General features: G+C 41.4%; 1 protein-coding gene across 5 annotated transcripts in view; it reads right to left on the reverse strand.

Annotated features, from left to right (window-relative positions):
• Positions 1 to 469: 469 nt before the first annotated feature.
• Positions 470 to 19,121, reverse strand: part of 2700097O09Rik (RIKEN cDNA 2700097O09 gene) — a 34,574-nt gene continuing 15,922 nt past the window's right edge. Inside the window, exons 1-8 of one of the 5 annotated variants that reach the window (XM_011244186.3) lie at positions 18,033 to 18,217; positions 17,797 to 17,918; positions 15,864 to 16,002; positions 14,266 to 14,387; positions 12,051 to 12,161; positions 8,110 to 8,216; positions 3,696 to 3,786; positions 474 to 752 (exon numbers count right to left, since the gene is read on the reverse strand). In XM_011244186.3, coding sequence (XP_011242488.1) covers positions 636 to 752; positions 3,696 to 3,786; positions 8,110 to 8,216; positions 12,051 to 12,161; positions 14,266 to 14,387; positions 15,864 to 16,002; positions 17,797 to 17,918; positions 18,033 to 18,102 — 879 coding nt within the window. In that variant the 5' untranslated portion in view covers positions 18,103 to 18,217 and the 3' untranslated portion in view covers positions 474 to 635. Of the gene's footprint in view, positions 753 to 3,695; positions 3,804 to 8,109; positions 8,217 to 12,050; positions 12,162 to 14,183; positions 14,388 to 15,863; positions 16,003 to 17,796; positions 17,919 to 18,032; positions 18,218 to 19,121 lie in introns of those variants that run through there. The other 4 variants (NR_030764.1, NR_155260.1, NM_028314.2 and 1 more) reach the window with 4 other exon arrangements.

The following is a 19,121-nucleotide window of genomic DNA, read 5'->3' on the forward strand; positions in this document are numbered from 1 at the left end:
AAAAGTCAGGTGCGGTGGTACATGACATTAGTTACAGAGGCAGGTGGATTTTTGAGCCAGCCTGGTCTACAAAACAACTTCCAGGCCATCCAGAGCTACAGAGAAATCCTGTCTTGGAGGAAAACGGGGAAAAAGGACTATGGGGAACTAAGGGGAAATACAGGAAGGGAAAGAACCTCGGGTGGTTTAACTTAAAAACTGCTTTACCCAAACTGTCTACATATTATTTCGGGGATCTGTCTAGTTCCATTTTTTTCGAGACACCTTTAAAAATAAAAAATAAAAAATAAACGAGTCCTATCCTAGCATGGCTCGTTAGAGACATAATAAATCAGGTACAGTGAGACCTTCCGTTTCTGCCTTCCTTGCAAAGAAGCCGTTGTCTGGCTTCCTAGAGGTCATGTTTGGATGTGGCATATAAATTAAACACAGCTAAGCTTGTGTTTGTAACAAATAAAAGAGCAAACAAAACATTTCAGATATATATATTTTAGTTATCTTATCATAGTTTATTTATATCCACATACGACTACTGCATATGCATAGTCACACAGAACTAGTTACTGGCACACGGTCATGTTTGCAAGGGAATATACAAAGCATATGGGTTAAGGTATCACTAGGTTGCTTTGGTGCTAGAGAACCTTATATAAATGGATTTGTTGAAGAGCTTCTTGGTCAATGTCCCTTTGTGAGTACACATCCAAGCTCAGAGGAATCTCTTCCACCCAGGAGGACAGCTGCACATTAATCTGTGGGGAAAGCATAAACATGAAAACCTCAGAAAAATCCTGTTGCTCAGAATGTCACAATATTAACCTAAGGAAGTCACACGACACATTTTTTTTATTTTATGTTTATAAATATTGTCTTCATGCATGTATGTGTACTATGTCCATGCCTGATCCCCAAGAAAGCCACAAGAGGGAGTCAGCTTCCCTGGAACTGGAAAGCTGCGAACTGCCATATAGGTGCTGGGAACAAAATGCAGGTCCTGTGCTCTAAAGCGGCTGAACCATCTCGACAGCTCCCTCCACCACAGGAGTTTTACTATGATAAACAGGACTAAGTTTGCACAGTACCATATGAATAACTTTTGTTTTACTCTTATTTTGGAACTTGAAAATTTTTTCACAATTTTCTACATATAAAATGCTTATAGATTTATTTATGTCTATGAGTGTTTTGCTTGCATGTAGACTGTGAACCACCAATGGGTTCCTGGTGCCCATGGAGTTCAGAAGACAAATTATCCTGGAACTGCAGTTCTAAATGGTTGTGAGCCACCGTGTGGGTGCTGGGAACTGAACTCAGGGCACCTGCAAGGGCAACTAGTGCTCTAACTGCTGAGCCATCTCTCTAGCCCCTAGAGTAATTATTTTAATGTAAGTAGTGTAATAGTTACCATGAGGATTATATCATCAAAGACGAAAACAATGGGAAAATATATAAAGCACAAAAAGGCTGTTCTCATTCCCACAGTACTGGAGAGGAACAATTTCCCTCCATCACCTGCACGAGACTGTCCCCTTCATACCACACACTTGAGCCTCTACAGAACTCTGGAGCCATTAGTGTATATCTCTGTTTAAAGTTATTTTCTTATTAAGAATTCAGCACTTATCACAGACACAATGTGGACTGCTCTTCAGTCAACTGTCCCCATCTGGAAAACCTAGGGGTCGAACCCCAGTTGCCAGGCCTGAACAACAGACAACGTCTTTCCTGCGGAACTACAGTGCTGGCTGAAGTTGTTTCTTAACTGAGAAAGCAACAAAGTCACCAAGTTTCCGTCTAAGCTCTCTTCCACAGCCTTTAGTTTGAGGTTCTCACTCTGCATGCCTTGGCTTCCCACACAGGAGTCAGCGACCTGCACCAACATGTCTAACTTCTGAAAGTTTTTAACAATTCATTGTATTTATTACATTATTTGTGTGCATGTCTACTCATGTGGCTGGCACATGCCATCTTTCTAGCCTTTTTTTGAGACCAGGTCTTTTTTATATAGGCCAGGATGGCCTTGAAGTCATTCATGAATCTCCTGGCTGCCTCTGGTTTGCTGAAATTACAGGTGTCAATGGCTGTCTAGACAGATTTATGTACATAATATTAAAGCTATTATTCTGGGGGCTGAGGAGATGTCTCAGCAGTTAAGAACACATGCTGCTCTTGCAGAGGACCCAGGTTGGCTCTTAGCACTCACATGTGGCTCACAACCATTCCTAAGTAATTTCAGGGAACCCGAAGCTCTCTTCTGACCACATGAGCATCAGGCCCACATGTGATGGCCATAAATACATGCAGGCAAAATGGTTATACAAATAAATAAATCTTAAAAAAAAAATCCAAAATTTATTTTGGTAAGTAGAGCCCCCCCCCGGCCAAATTGACATATATTATACTATAATATATAGAGAAATTATATAAATTAGAAATGTAAAAGGAATACATTTGTTTTGTTTTGTTTTGTTGAAACAAGTTTCACTATGTAGCACTGGCTGGGCTGGAAATCACTCTGCAGACCAGGTTGGCCTTAAATTCAGGCAATCTCATGCCTCTGCCTCCCAAGTGCTGGGACTAAATGCATGCACCATTATGCCTGACCAAGAATACATATTAAAAGGGATGTGTCTATGAAAATGGAAAATTATGGTAGGATCACACTACTGATGAAGCAGGTGAACTGGGGTAACTGCCTTCCTTTACTCATTCCTGGATTACTTCCTTTGCTATAACACACAAAATTAGGGCAGGAGAGATGGTTCGATGTTCAAGAACGCTTCTTACATAGCATGAGGACCAGAGCCCAGATCCCAGGTGGTTCCCAGTCTATGTAACTGACAATTATTATTCATCATCACTCTGAAGTACCTAGGCCATGGATTTAAAAATCCCTGAACAACTCTGACGCTGCTGTAGCCCTTTACTTGGCGTGACAAGTCTCTCTATGTAGCCTGCCTGCCTCCAGAGCATCCACCACCCCTCCCTTCTGTGCTCGAGGACAATGTTACGATGTGGGTATTCATTTCTCCAGTTCAGTTTTTGAGAAGGGGGTCCATTAATCAGGCTGGTCTCAAACCAGTGGGTTCAAGATCTTTCTGCCTCAGCCTTCCATGTAGCTGGGGTACAGGCTTGTTACTCTTCCTTCTTAGCTATGACGTGGATGTTAAGGCTCTTACTCACACTCAATAGTGTCTACTAACCTTTAACTATGACCCCACAGTGATTAAAAATTGTGTAGAAAACCAAGGAAGTCTACATCCAGACATGAATTGGATTTCAGTGCTTTTGAGGGTAGAAGACAAACCATAAAGCAGTACTTTAGCAACACAGTCTTGGTATTAGAAAAATGTTGAAGGGCTAGGGATATAGATCAGTACTGTGCTTGCCTGACAGGCAGGAGCCCTGAGGGGTGGGGAGGTTTTTGGGTTTTTTTTTTTATTGTATTTTTTTCTGTGTAACCTTGGCTATCCTAGTACTCTCTCTATAGGCCAGGCCAGCTTCAAAATCAGAGATCTACCTGCCTCTCACTCCTGGGTGCTGGATTTAAAGGCCCGTGCTACCACACCCAGCTCAAGAGCCATAATTCTTGCCACCACCCAAATCAACCAACCAACCAACCAACCAACTAACCAACCAACTAACCAACCAATCAACCAACCAACCAATCAACAGTAGGAAACGTAGCTACATACCTGTAGCCCCATGAGAGACTCTTGGAGACTTGGTACTGTCACTAATAGTGATCCTTGCTTTCTTACATTATGGATGATGTAGTTCCAGGCACTAGAAAACATCAAAAACTGATATAATGAAATAAGGGTAAGATAATATTGCATATTAATGAGAACAGAGATAGCTCTCTTGCTCAATGTCTCCTCTTCCTCTCTCATCATGGGGAGGAGAGCCACAAGCCTGTTCAGAAATCTGCTCTAGCTCTAAGTCATAGCCCAGCCAAGTTTGGGGGTTCACACCTGGGATCCCAGCACTGAGCAAACTGAGGCAGGAGGCTCCTCTGGGGTTACAGGCCAGCCTGGGGTACACTGTGAGCTTCAGGGCACCATCCTTGGCTCTAGAATTAGACTCCATCTGAACAAAGCAACAGCACACCCAACAAAATCCGGGATGTGGCCTTTAACATACAACCCAGCAACTGTACACTGCTATTTACACAAAGAAGTTAAAAACATGTATTTGCAAAAAAATCTGTACATAATTATTTATTGTAGTTTTATTCATAATTTATAAACTTGGGAATGGATAAACTGTGGCATATCTAGACAACTGAAATATTGTTCGGCTCTAAAAGGAAATGTGCTCAAGTCATTAAGACACAAAGAGCCTCACGTCTGTTGCTAGAGAGGGAACCTAACCTGGAAGGATTCTGGATTGTCTGATTCTAACTGTCACAGCTGGAAAGTAAAACTATGGGTTGGTAAAAATATCAGTGGCTGCCAAGGGTGAGGTGAGAGTACAGGACCAAGAGCTGAGCAGGGGATTTTTAGGGGAGTGAAACTACTGTCCATGTTTTAAGGCTGGGTGCATGTCACTACATATCAATACATGCACACACACACACACACACACACACACACACACACACACGGGCTTCGAAGCACCAAGAGTGAACGCTACTGTAAACTGGAGACTTCTGGTGACTATTCAGTACCCAAGACCCATCATAAGAAGCATACTGTTCTGGTGGGAGGGACGACAATGGTACAGTTTCAGCAGGTGCGTGGGGCAGAGTGTACAGGAAATCTTTATCTTTTTTAAAGTTTTGCTGAGAACTCAAAACTTCACTATAAAGAGCGAAACAAAAGCCTGACGTGTCAGCTTTTATCAGACACTGGATTTTATTTTATTTTTTTGAATAAGGATGACAAAAGAAAATGCAGTCAGTATCTAGAAATCTAGATAGGCAAAATGTTTACCCACAGGAAATAGAACCACAGCAACACAGTAGAAATTGGCAAATTTTCCAGTTCCTGAGGGGTGCTGGTAAAGTTACAAGGTCAAAGTACTGATATTAACAAGATGGGGATGTGGGTTACCGTAAAGGTTCTGAATAAGAGAAGTGAAGTTTTCAGAATCACACAAGTCAAGCAGGATCAGCATCAAAGCCTTGTACTTTCTCCACAGAGCACATGAGAATCAGTCCTTCAGACTGGGGGGGGGGGGGGTTGAGGAAGATGAGGAGTCTGGGAAAATCAGGGGCACAGAAGCCAGAAACCAAAAATAACTGTGTAGCTGTGTATGGTGTGTAGATTAGATCTTTTAAACTCACGTCAAGAGTTAAATCATAGCTCACCTGGCTGGCTGGAGTATTTTAGGGATGGAATTCCAACATTAAAGAGCATCTGCAGAGTTTGGAGGGACCAGCCAGTTCTATAGGATAATGAAATGACCCGCCAGTGCATGTCAGGGAGCTGTGTGTTTGCCCGGTTCTGTTTAACTCCCAGGGTTGATATACACCACACTACACTGCACAGATCTTGGTTCCCCACCAGTGGGGAACAGTCTCTGCAGTGTGACTGGTGAGGTGGGTGGGTAGCAGTATCAGTTGTACTTATTTTTGGTTGAGGCTATGGCTAGCAGGTATCATATTTAGAACTTATTTACAAAATAATGCAACATTTGTTTTTTTTCAGGATGCGAATGATAATCACATAGCACTGTTTCAACTAGAGCTATCGTTTTTTAATGTGGTTCCTAAAAATGATGTACTTTACAAGCCCATTTAATTAAAAAAAAATGAAAAACTAGATTAGCATGACTTTTTCATTTGTCTGAGACACGCACGCCTCACAGAGTTCAGGATGCCCTGAATTAGCTATTTAGCTGAATTCACGGTCACAGACTAAAGCAGAAGTTCTGTGTCCTGGTACGGCATGGGTCCAGGAACCCTGCCCTAGAGGCAATCAGAAACACTCAAGTTGGGTGGGCTCTACTCTCCTTCCGGATGGAGAAGATGCATCAGCTGGAAGCCCAGCGTGTTTATTATACACAGTTGAGCAGGTTACTGCATGCAGCTGGACACAAAGGGAGATTACTACATAGAGCTGACAAGAAGACAGGTTTAGCTAATCTCACTAGGGGCAGCCTCACTAGGGGAGCAGTTTTCAGGCTGTGAACATCCAGGGGTAGAAAGCATGGTAGTTATTTTCTACATACACTGTAAATATCTGCATAGGAACACAGGAAAGCCTTATCATTCTCATGAGTCTAAGGTGTGGCGTCCTTGACATGACCACGACCACATCAATAACACATTCACCGAGGACTTCACCGTCCCTAAACAGAAATAATTATATAACATCATATAGCTACTACTTGTTCAGTAACTCATGTAGTCTCTATGAATGAATATATGAAAAAAGCTGTTTTTATTTTTACTTAAAGTCAGGGTCACATAATGGAGCCCTGCCTGGTCTGGAACTCAGAGATCTGCTTGCCTCTTGGATCCTAGTGCTGGGGTTAAAGGCATGCGCTACCACACCCATCTAAATATAGATCCCACCCTGCCCCCACAATTCACCAACAGCTTTCAACATTTTTTCAGCATTTGAAATCTATAAATCTCCAAAGTGTTTAACATTATTTTTCTCTCAGTGCCTCATTAGTATACCAGTGACGATATACTCGTCAACAATTATATGTTTTTCTTATCTGCAAGTAAGTTTAAAAGTAAAAAAGCTGCTGATGTGGTGATAAATGCCTGTCCTGTCAGCATCAGGAGGCAGAGGCAAGAGGAATTCAAGTTCAAGGCCAGTGTGGGCTGCACAGAGAAGTGATCAGACAGTTGCTACCTTCTCCACCAGCTGGAGAGTGAGATAACTCCAGGAACCTGTTAGAGGGTCCTTCCTCAGGGACACTGTTAGAGGATGTAGCTTAGAGATAGAGCACCTGCCTAGCATGTACCAGGCCGTGGGCAAAGCAAAAAAGCAAACACAGAATTAGCTAGTTTTGAAGGTTAATATTCTCATCCTCTCTGTTAAGCCTTGGTTACTCCATACTGTTTTATGATCGGTGTGATGGCTAGTGTTAACGGTCAATTTGACAGAATCTGAAACAGCTGAGAAGAGGGGCTAGGGGCTAGCTGTTAGGGTGTTATTTTGGTCAGATTAACTGAAGAGACTGGGCTAATTAGCATGCATTTACTCTCTGCTTCCCATTCCTGAGTGTGGATCCACTACCCATCATCAGACAAAAGGCACTGAGCACCCAAATAGCCTTTCTCCCTTACCTTGCCTTTGTCAGGCTTTACCACAGCATCAGGAGAGGAAACTAAGACAAGAGATTAGCACAATGACAGCAAAGAACAGTACCAAACCCCTGGGAGCTATTTAACTGTACCCTAAGTGGATGTGGGAGTCATGCTACCATTTTAGATCCACCCAAAAGTCCATATTACAGGGCGCGCTGAGATGGCTCAGAGGGTGGTTTACATAAAGCCCGATGACCCAAGTTTGATACCCAGAACACATATGGTGGACAGAAGTGACTTTTTTCTTTTGTTTTTTCGAGACAGGGTTTCTCTGTGTAGCCCTGGCTGTCCTGGAACTCACTTTGTAGACCAGGCTGGCCTCGAACTCAGAAATCCGCCTGCCTCTGCCTCCCAAGTGCTGGATTAAAGGCGTGCGTCACCATGCCTGGCTCAGAAGAGACTCTTACACATTTCTTCTACACACCCACTCTGATGAGCACAAATAGATACATGTAAACTTAAAAAATTTAATACATTTTACAAAATCAAGTGTCAAAATTTTGCATTTAATCTGTTTCCTTATTAAAATAAGTTGATATCATGTACAAATGTGCCAAAGAAAAAATAAAAATATTAATAAAATCAAGTTGAGCACTGGATGGTAGTGACAGGCTTAAGTTTGAGGCCAGCCTGGTCTACAGAGTGAGTTCTAGGACAGCCAGGGCTACACAGAGAAACCCTGTTTTAAACAAACGAAAACAAAAAACAAAAACAACAAAAAACCAAGTTGAGTTTGTCATTTTAAAATTAGCATGAAAACATTTCTACCTTATACCAATCTTTTTTCATACCTTGCTGGATATATTTTAATAACAGTTTTCTTGCTTCAGTAAATAACCTACCTGGCCTGTTGAGCCTCAGTAAGAAAATATTCGAAGACATTATTCATTACAATGACATCAGCAGTTTGCAGAAGGGAACTCTGGGTACAGATGTCTGCATGAAGCACCTAAAGAACGAGTATAGCATGTAAGATGTAAGAGGACGACGAGAACAGCAGAGCGAGCACGCAGCCACACAGGAGATGCCTGCTGGCCTGCGATGCTGTGAGGACCACAGAGATACTTGTTATCTAGTAAAACCCAGAAGCTTGCAGAGAAGATTTGCTTTAAATGGAATTATTTGTTTTGTTATAATTGTGTCCCCCACTTGCTGGTTATTAATTTTTAATGGAGTTTAGAGATTTTTTTCCATTATAATTACATTGTTAGGTTTAAGAGTCAAAAGATCCAGGTTTCAATTATGGCTCTGTCCAACTAGATTTGTACTCTTGGGTAGTTAATTTCTTTTTTTATAGTGGTTATCAGTCCTGATGATACAATATAAAAATTATGGCTCAACGGTTAAGAGCATTTACTGCTCTTACAGAGAAATGGGGTTTGGCTCCCAGCACCCACAAGGCAGCTAACAGCTGTCTATAACTCCAGTTCCAGGGGATCCAATGCCCTCTTCTTAACTCAGCTGGCACCAGGCACATATGTGATACACACACATCCATGGCAGGCAAAACACTCAAAACACATAAAATAAAATATAATCTTAAAAAACACCCACACCTCTCAAAATCCTTTAGAGTAAATTATAAACTGTCAAATCTTTCAAATATTAATATGTCTTATGCTAACTTGATTCTAACACTCACCTGAATGTTATTACCTGCTGAAAACGTAAGCAAAACAATTGATTTAAACCCTACATAGGGCTGAAGAGCTGGCTCAGCACTTAAGAGCACTGAGGTCTTCCAGAGGACACAGGTTCAATTACCAGCACCCACAGGGCAGCTTACGACCTTCTGTAACTCCAGTCTCAGGGGAACCAATGCCCTCCTCCGATTTCTGTGGTCTCTAGGCACCACATATGGTGCAGACATATGAGCAGGCAAAACACACACATAAAATAAAATAAATAAATCTTAAAAAAAACCTATATAACTCAAAAATGTGACATAACCATAATTAAGGCTTCGAAGACCACAGGGACAATAGCAAGAAAATACACTTATTTGATCAGGAGTAAAAAAATAGATTTTACTTTGAAACAGAAAAAATGTTTATGAGTTATTTTCAAATAAATACTCAAGCATTACAAATATGTAATATGCAAGGTGTTATATGGTCTGGTTTTAAGAAACATTCTTTCTTTTAAATAATAAACATTCTACACTTAAAAGAAATTCACTTGGCCTAGAACCTTTAAAGACAGTTTTGACACAATCATCAATAAAAAGAAAGACAGCTGGGCCAGAGAGACAGCTCAGAGGCTAAGTCCGGCTCTTGTCACTAACAACCCAGTTAATAATTGCAGACATTATAAACATGCAGCCTAGCTATGCAACAGATATGTGAACTAGTCAGTAGTTTTATCTTCATTCTTCTTTTTTCTTTCCCATCTGTCTTCATATTTTTCTTCCTGTATTTCTACTACACAGACTGGGGAAAGAAGAATCTGAAGGCTCAGTTAATCAAGGCAGCCAACACAAATCTCTCAGGGTTCCAGGGCGGCCTCTGGACTGATGGCAGTACAGAAGTCATAAAACAATCACACTCAAGCAAAATGTAGGGGTACCTCTTTTCTATGCAAGATACTGTAGAGGGAGACAAACCAGGTTAAAAGAGATACAGTATCTGTGCTCAAATGTGTGACACTGGAGTAATGTGACAAACACTCCAAAACAACTGTCCTAACTCCCCAGTGCTATCAGAGGAGTGAGCAGAGAGCAAGGATAGGAAGAGGGAAAGCCCAGTGCCAGCCTGGAGGAGAGGGATGGGAGGGAGGCTGGGAGACAGGACAGCAGAGCAAACACACAGGCAACACACACACACACACACACACACACACACACACGAAATTGAAAAAACAAACAAACAAACAAACAAACAAATGCAAAGAATTCGCCTGAAAGGGAAGATAGGTTTCAACATATACTATTTAAAATAACTACAGAAACCGTGTTTGTTGATTTTAAGAGCCTTCAATCCAGTATTTATCTACAACTTCGGGGGAGGGGGTGTAGCCATAGGGTGGTATAAAAAGGCCCTGAGCTTGAGGCCACACTGGAGAAAAAAAAAACAAACAAACAAACCAAGTTTCTCACCAAAAAGTTACTGAAGGTAGCCATGAAGTTACATGTCAGAAAAAAATTACATGGGTGTGTACTGAAATAATTTATTTTGAAAAGTAATAAAAGAATTCATAAAAATATAAATAAACATTTTATACATCTTTATCATATTAAAAAACAGAAGCAAGCACTTTATTATTATTCTTTATTAAGTATGATTCTTCAGAGGTCTTAATTTTTGTTTTTGTTTTTTGAGACAGTTTCTCTGTATAACCCTGGTTGTCCTAGAACTTGTTCTGTAGTCCAGGTTGGCCTTGAACTCACAGACATCCACTTGCCTCTGCTTCTGAGTTGGAGTCATAGACAGTTAGTTGTTGCTGTGTGTGTGCTGGGAATTGAACCTGAGTCCTTTGCAATGCTCTTAACTGCTGAGCTATCTCTCCCGCTCCCAATGAGTTCTTAATTTTTAAATCTCAATCTTCAACTTAATAGAAATTCCTATTAAGTATGTGATTATTACATAAGAGCAGTTTGAGGCCAGTCTGGTGCACACAGTGAGTTCCATGCCAGCTAGGCTAAAGAAAAGAAAACCCATGAATTTTGTTTGTAGTTCTAGGGCCTGAATCCAGTATGTTGGGCATGGCAGAAAAGTATCCTACCACCAGCCTTACCCCGACCCCATAAACTTATTACCAGATAATGTATTTATGCTGATCACTTATCTCTACTTTTTTTTTTTTTTTTTTTTTTTTTTTTGAGACAGGATTTCTCTGTGTAGCCCTGGGTTCTGGAACCCACTCTATAGACCAGGCTGGCCTTGAACTCAGAAATCCGCCTGCCTCTGCCTCCCAAGTGCTGGGATTAAAGGCATGTGCCACCACTGCCTGGCTTATCTCTACATTTCTAAAATGAGGGTGGGGAAAAGAAACACTGTGGGAATATAAAATAACCTTTATCAGAAAGATGAAGTTTTCATCCTTCAACTTTTAAAACATTTCCATGTCCGTGTGCCTGCTTGTTTGTCTGCACACCATGTGCAGGTGCCTGTGGGGACCAGAAGAGCATGCTGGATCAGCTCAGGAGCAGCTGATCTTACAAGCACTGTGAACACTGGATGTGGGCTCTGGGAGCCCTACCTGGGCCAGCTGTGAGAGCAGCAGACCCTCTTACCTGCTGCTGAGCATCTCTCCAGCCCCCTGACCTTTAACTCACTGAGTTTTTCCAATGTTATGCTGTCCTTAACATCAGAGATTGCTAATATTTTCTGCATTGCCATGAGGAACATAGAAGGATCTTAGTGCAATTTCAAGGATCACTGCATTAGAAAACAGAACCCTCCAAAAAACCAAAACCCCAAATCTTTTATCTTGTTACTTTTTTTTACAGAAGAAAGGGGAACCCTGTTCTAGCCTAAGAGAAGCATCTTTCCCTAATGACCACTATCCTGTGACATTTACAACAGCTCCTAGTTGACAAGATAAGCAACCATGAGGGGTGCAAGCCCTTCAATTTCCAGTTTAATAAAATACACTGGCAGCCAGCCTTGGAGAGTTATTTACAGTTCCGTTACCCAAACCGTCTGACAGGAAGAAAACAGAGGAAACACTCACTAGTAAGAGAGCCGGTCAACTCAGTGCATTCCCACACAGTAGCCGTACTGTGAGAATACAGAAGCAGTTAGGAAAGAGTCATAGAAGTAATAAAAAAATATGGTAAAGGTACCTTTATTCTGTCACCGAACTGGTATTTCTTTATGATCATTTCCTGCAACTGGCAAAATTGTCCATTCAGCTCTACCCCACAGAGCTGCACTGCTGAGCTGTAAAGGTAACCCTGAAATGGGAAGACACGGCCTGTCACAAAATAGTCAGCTCCTAAGTACAGGCTTATGTCTGCCTGAGCTGTAAAAACCAAACTGTTCTAAAACTCACAGAGTTCAGAACTTCTCCCATCAGGGATTTGATTGAAGTTATTAATCCTTATTAGCTATATTTTTAAAGACTGGTTTGTAAAGTTTCCTGATAAACTGGGCATTTGGCAAGCGTGGGAACAATGAAAATGAGCCCATTCCCAAGCTTTGTGGGTCTCGTCAGCCTGCAGAACCTCTGCGGAGGGAAGTTACGTCCAGGAGTCAATCTGTAAGGAATGCAGTCACAGCCACACACCATTTGGAAGGAAGGCAACCAGCCCAATCAGTTAACAAGAACAAGGGGAACTGCTGGAAACTGCCATGGTTCTGTCAGAGAGTAACAAAAGATAACCTGGAAGAAAAAGTCAGCTAATTTTGCCAGGTAACCTTCTGTTTAAGGGTTTGTTTGTTTGAGACAGAATTCATGCAGCACAGATTGGCTCTGGACTTATCTTCTGGATGCTAAGATTAGAGATATGTACCACCATGGCTGGCTCCTGCAGATGACTGCCTACCAACACATGCAAAAACCAAGGTTGAATCTATAGCTTTAGCACACATATTTATAATATTTATTTCTAACATGTTTCAAAGTGCATATGTCAATATTAAGGAATTTAGTATAGATTCAGCGATCTACTGTAGGAAAAAAATCAATATATTCACATTATCAACACTGATACTATACTGTGACGTCAGTTATTTGACATTACATTTTTTGCATGGCTCTTATTTTCTTTCCTTACCCTTCCTCTTTGTTCTCCCCCCCCCCCTTTCTGTGTGTGTATGTGTATCTGAAAAATAGGTCTATGTGCTCATGGGCATGCCAGAGAATGGTGTCTTCCTCTCCTACCCTTCACCTTACGGCACTAAGATTGGCAATACTCTTTAACTAAAGCTATGGGGCAAGGTAGGCAAAGCGGCTGCACTTATAATCCTCTCTCAGAAGGCTGAGTGAGGCGCCTTCAAGGCCAGCCTGTGATTTGGTAAGTCTCAAACCCAACCCCACCCCGAAACACCAGGAGCACTAGTAACAAAAGCCACCAAACTGCATCATCTATGCACAGAAAGTTTAAGCCAAGCATTAAAGAGTAAGTTTCTGCCTAAAGCAAGAAGCAATTCTGAAACCTGACAGCACCTGCTCCGGGCAGGAGTCCCTGCTGCTATGTCCTCCAGGGTTGGTTTTTTTTGTTTGTTTGTTTTTAGCAAGTTCTAATGACAGCCAGAAACCATATCTGAATTTTTTTGACAAAATGATTTAAGAACGTCAAGTACTCATGACTTGAATTTATAACAAGAGCCACATTGATGTTAGATTTTAGAAACAAAAGAAATGTGCATGTTTTGGGACACAGAAAATTGGACATGATGTATTCTTAGATGTCACCATCACCCAGTGTGTACACTTAAAAGACAAGGAAGCAGATATCCAGCGCTAGTAAAGGACTCGCTATGGCCACCCAAAAGTTTCTTAGGCCTAACAGTTTTTAGTTTTTTGAATTCTTATCAAAACACACTGTACTGTTTTATTTTAATATAGCACAAAGAAAAAGAAGCCAGGCATGGAGACATTCTCAGCCACAGTGCTTTGTGGCTGAGGCAGGAGGATAAGGGCTTCAGGGTTATCTTCATCTACATAGCGATTCTGAGGCCAGCTGGGCCATATTAAAAACACACCCCCTCCCCTCCCCACTCCAAAACAAAACAAACAAAAAAGGGGAAGGGGGTAGTGAGTGGGGAGGGGAAAGGAGAGAGTCAGCCACATGGTCTATTCGTTTATAGCTGTCATTTGTGTTGTGGGATGAACCAGGAGAAGAAATTGGACAGCTGGGGCCGTCTCTGAAATTCCAAACCCAATTATTACCATCAAGCAGAGTTTAGGAGCCTGCCAATGGATCCTATTTTAACCTTATCCTGTTACTTTAATAATAAAGCCAAGCTGTCACCTTGGATGGTGGCAGGCAAAGCTGTCACTAGCAGGAGAAAGTATTTTCCACATGTTGAGTATGTCCACAAGCTGCACTTTACCCCATAAAGGACTGTGCCAAGTCTGGAGCCAACGTCAACCAAGACCTTTCCTGACAGATCAGGGAGTACATGATGATAAATGAACTTCAACTCCGTGAGGGAGAAGGAGTGAGAAATAAATCCTGGAGAAAGAAGAGAATGAGCATCAAGTTATGCTTTTTGTTTGTTTGTGACTTTTTTGGTTTTGTTTTTTCTTTTTTTGAAACAAGGTCTCCCTGTGTAGCTCTGGCTGGCCTAGATCTCACAGAGCTCTGCCTACTTCTACCTCAGAGTTTTAGGATTAGGCCTGCACCACCTCACCTGGCTAGCTGGGGTCATTTCTATCCCTGTCTAAGTTTTGCACCCTAGTTTCCATGACTGACTGACTCTGGCTTTCCTCTGACCTGGAGGGAACTCAAAAGACTCACAGTATCATGTCCTACATAATGTCAGGAAGAGGAGCTATCTTGGTCAAACAACAACAACAATAACAGCTTTCCCCCACCCCCAAGACGGAAACTAAATCGAAGCAGGTGGACCAGCCTTCAGGGAGAGATATGGGGTGTGCCTTTGTCTCAGAGGTGGGAGGGGCTAGGCCACCGAAGTCTCCCCTCCCTTGGATCCTCACCCTCACAAGCCCTCAGCACACCAGTAATTCCTCTGGGGGATCCTGAAGCTAGACAAACCCCTTGTCATCTGAGTGCTTGTCAGAGTCACTCATGGTGACAACCATCTTAGATTCATTAGTTATCTGAGCTGCTCTGGGTGTCTACTCATCATTTATAACTTGGGGAGACAGAGGCTAATCTTGTCAAACGTAGTTGTATAAATGTTTACAAACCAGCTGTGTGATGTATGGTGTTGCAGTTACTCATGGTTCAGTTTTTCCTCTAGCTCCCAGCCACATCTTTTTCCATCCTATGAATGTCATCTTTAGAGATGCGTCACTTGGGCAAAACAAAGCCCAAATAAACATTTCTCAGAGTTGCCTGTCTATTTTATCACCTTCTGGCTTGCTAAGCAGGGAAACTATCTCACGGGAAGTCAGCATGTGGTCTGTGTATCAGTCTCTCTTGAGCATGTGAAGTAGGAGGCATGTCCTCTGTTCTCAGTCACGTCTGATTAGTCTCTGGATCAGAGCTATCTCTGATTAAACAATCTCTAGATGTGAAAAAAGATTTCTAGGTAGGGCACTGAGTAAATTAATCCTCATAGATATTTCTTTACTTTAAAAACCAAAACTCTATTACATCTCACCTATCTTCCTCTTCACCACTTATCTATTTACTCAGCGTGTGGTGTGTGAGGGGAGTGCAGGCTGTTTGTGCCTCAATGTGCATGTGACAGTCAGAGAACTTGAGGAAGCTGGTGCTCTCCTCCTACAGGGTGGGTCCCAGTAATCAAACTTGATAGCAAGCCTTCTGTCTACTGAGCCATCTCGCTGGCCCTTAGGAAATATTTCTATGTATTTTCCCTTCTTTTAGTTTTGGTAATGGCTATGCTTGGGGTTAGCTTTTATCCTACAAAATGTTCAATATTCTGATTACAAATTTACACACTAAAGACAGGAAAAAAATAAAAGCCACTTAAGTAACGGCTCTGCAGACTTGGATGCGTACCCAAAGGCGCTGTTCGGTGTGAGCCGCACACCGTACAGTAGTTTCTGCTCATTTTTCCTTCCTCACATAATGTATCAATAAAGTCTTCATCATAAAGGAATGCATCAACATGCACTGTGGGCTCTGGCTGTTGTCGTATCTGGAAAGACATCAAAGGAAACTGATTTCACAGAAGCTTCTTTTATTGCTAAATAAGGCAGAACAGCAGTGGCCGCTCTGCTACACTCTGACAACAGGCAGTGGCCGCTCTGCTACTCTGACAACAGGCCCAGAGACGCTGCTGCTGCTGCTGCTGCAATCCTGCTTACTGCACCTCCTCCTCCTTTTTTTTAACTGAGACACTGATAATTCTGTCTTTAATCTGGAAGATCACAAAACATGGCTAAGATCTAACTCTGAGTCTTACATATCAATTACCATCAAAATACCTGGCAAGTTATATTTATTCAGAAAGTCAAGCTTTCAAATTGCTAAAATATTATTAAAACTGCACGTTTATATATGTGCGCATGGTGCTTTCCATTTGTAATACCAGCATTTGGAAGACTGGGGCAGGAGTGTCTGAATCTGAGGCAAGCTTAAGCAATATAGTAAATTCAATGGCCAGCCTGGGTCACAGCCTGTATCAAAAAACAAAACAGGCTGTGTGTGGTAGTGCATGCTTTGATCACAGTACTTGGGAGGCAGACACAGGCAGATTTTGAAGGTAGCCTGGTCTACACAGCAAGTTCTAGGCCAGCCAAGGCTATAGTGAAACTGTCTCAAAAATAAATAAGTCAGACAGTGGTGGCACATGCCTTAAATCACAGCACTCAGTAGGCAGAAGGATCTGCGTTCAAAGCTTGCCTGGTCTACAGAGAGAGTTCCAGAGAAGCTAGGGCTACACAGAGAAATATAGACTCAATAAACAAACAAACAAATGAACAAACCTGTTATATATATGATATATAAACATATAATGTGTTATACATTAAATATATATTTAACATAAAATATGCTAAAAACATGTAGCTGCCTCCCAACAATCTTGCCTTAGCCACCCATGTACTTGAATTACAATGCTTTTTATTATCTTTTGAAAAATGTCAAAGTATTTTTAAAGCCTATATTATTAATAAATGCTTTTCCTTATTGACAAATTATATTACAGCACGGTGTTGATACAAACATTAAAAGCACCCCAACTGTATTACAAATCCAGTACCAACAACACCCCAAACTGTACTCTGAAACCTCAACTTTAACACTACCTTGTACTTTGCTCTTTATTCCTCTGAGACAAGGTTTCTCTGTGTAGCTCTGGTTTTCCTGGAATTTGCTCTGCAGACTAGTTTGCTCTATAGACCAGGCTGGCCTCAAACTTAAATATCCACCTGGCTCTGCCTCCTGAGTAGTGGGATTAAAGGCATGCACCATCACTGCCTGGCTTACTTTTTGTCCTTCTGAGATCCATTCTGAAGACCAGCATTATTCTAAGACTATTGAAGTGTTCTGGCTTTCAGCTAGTGTGGTGTTACACTGGCTGAGACCTCAATTTTGAGGCCAGCCAGTTCTACAGTGGAAGACCTGAGCCATAAAACCTGATTAACCCACCAAATAATCAAACAAACGGCACTCCCATCAAAACAAAAAACAACAACAACAAACCAAACCTGAAACATAGGATTTAATTCCTCGGCTCAGATGTTTATAAAGGGAGAAGGCCAGCCAGCCTGTTAACACTTAATTTTTTTAATAGGCGGATAAACAGGATTCTCTGCAAAGCACTCACTGAGTAAATAGTGCCAGGGAAGCCAAGGTTAAAGCCTCAAAGAAAGGGGTACATGACAGAAACATTAAGTGAGAAATTGCTTAAAGTCAAATTTACAGTCAAGGGTTGGGGAAAAATAGATTTCTTGAATTGGACAAAAAGAAACGAATTGGTTTAACATACTTTCTGAAGGGCCAGATGTTCCGAGCAAAGCACAGCTTCTACAGGCAAGCACTTCCGAAGGTCATCAGCTATGTTTTTCAACATGATGTCATTATTATCGTGAGTAAATTCATCAAAATCCCCTGAAAAAGAGTAAAAAGGAGGGACTGGAGAGATGGCTCAGTGGTTTAAATATAAAATAAAAATAAAATTTTAAAAAAGAGTAAGAAGGAAGAAGAAACACCTCCCACCCTCACCATCCTTCCTAGACTGACTACAGACGGTGTCTTCTAAACGCTGACATGGCAGCACTAGTCCAAGGTCCATTTAAAATGGGGAATTTTTCAGGCGGTCAAGATGGCTCCATGGGTAAAAACACTTCTTAAAAGTCATGATGACCTCAGTTCAATCTCTGAAACCCACAGGGTAGGAAGGGAGTCACTCCCACAGGCTGTCCTCTGACCTCTACACAGGTATTATAGAGCTGCACAGGGGCATGCGCGCGCGCGCACGCACACACACACACACACAGAATAAATATAAAAAACATACATTTAAAAATAAAATTAATTTTTTTCTTTCTCCAAACTGCTTATCAAATAAAAGCAAAGAGATTCAAGAAAATAAGTAGTAAAGTGCTTTCTTTTTATTCATGAATAGTAAGTACTCCTTTAGGGTACTATTCATCCTTCCAGGGTATTAAACTCACTAATAAATAATAAACTATTACATCTTTGACCACGTGACTCTTATTGTTCAAGGATGACTTAGAAGACAGACAGCCTCAATCTGACCATACTGACTCCAATAAAATGCATTCAAGCTGTGAAAGTGATGATGTAAAGCAATGAGTAAAGCCGGGGATGCTGGGCCCAGGGGTGGGGTGCTTGCCTACGTGTACTGGGCCCCAGTTTGTTCTCAGCAATTCATAAACAAGATGTGCTATCTTGTACCTGTAACTCCAAGAGACAGGAAGATCATACCTTAATATTATTACTGGCTATATGGTGACTCTGAGGCTGCCCTGGGCTACAGAAGACCCAGTCTTAAAACATAAACCAAATAAACAAGAGTAATATTGTCACCAACTAGATAATCTATTTGAAATCATGTGACTCTGATTCACTACAGCAAAAGATGAAGAATAAATATACATATTATTTGTTTAGACATAAAGTCTACTCTGAGATCCAGATAGGCCTTGAACTTAAAGCAATCCTCCTACTTCAGCCTCCTGGAGTACTGTAATTACAGATATGTATTATAATGCCTGGCTAAAATAGCATATTTCTTTAAAATTATTTTTGAAAAAAATTAATTAATTATATGTGCATGAGTGTTTTGCC

This window comes from Mus musculus, chromosome 12 (assembly GCF_000001635.26).
Source record: "Mus musculus strain C57BL/6J chromosome 12, GRCm38.p6 C57BL/6J".
In the NCBI taxonomy this organism is placed as follows: domain Eukaryota; kingdom Metazoa; phylum Chordata; class Mammalia; order Rodentia; family Muridae; genus Mus; species Mus musculus.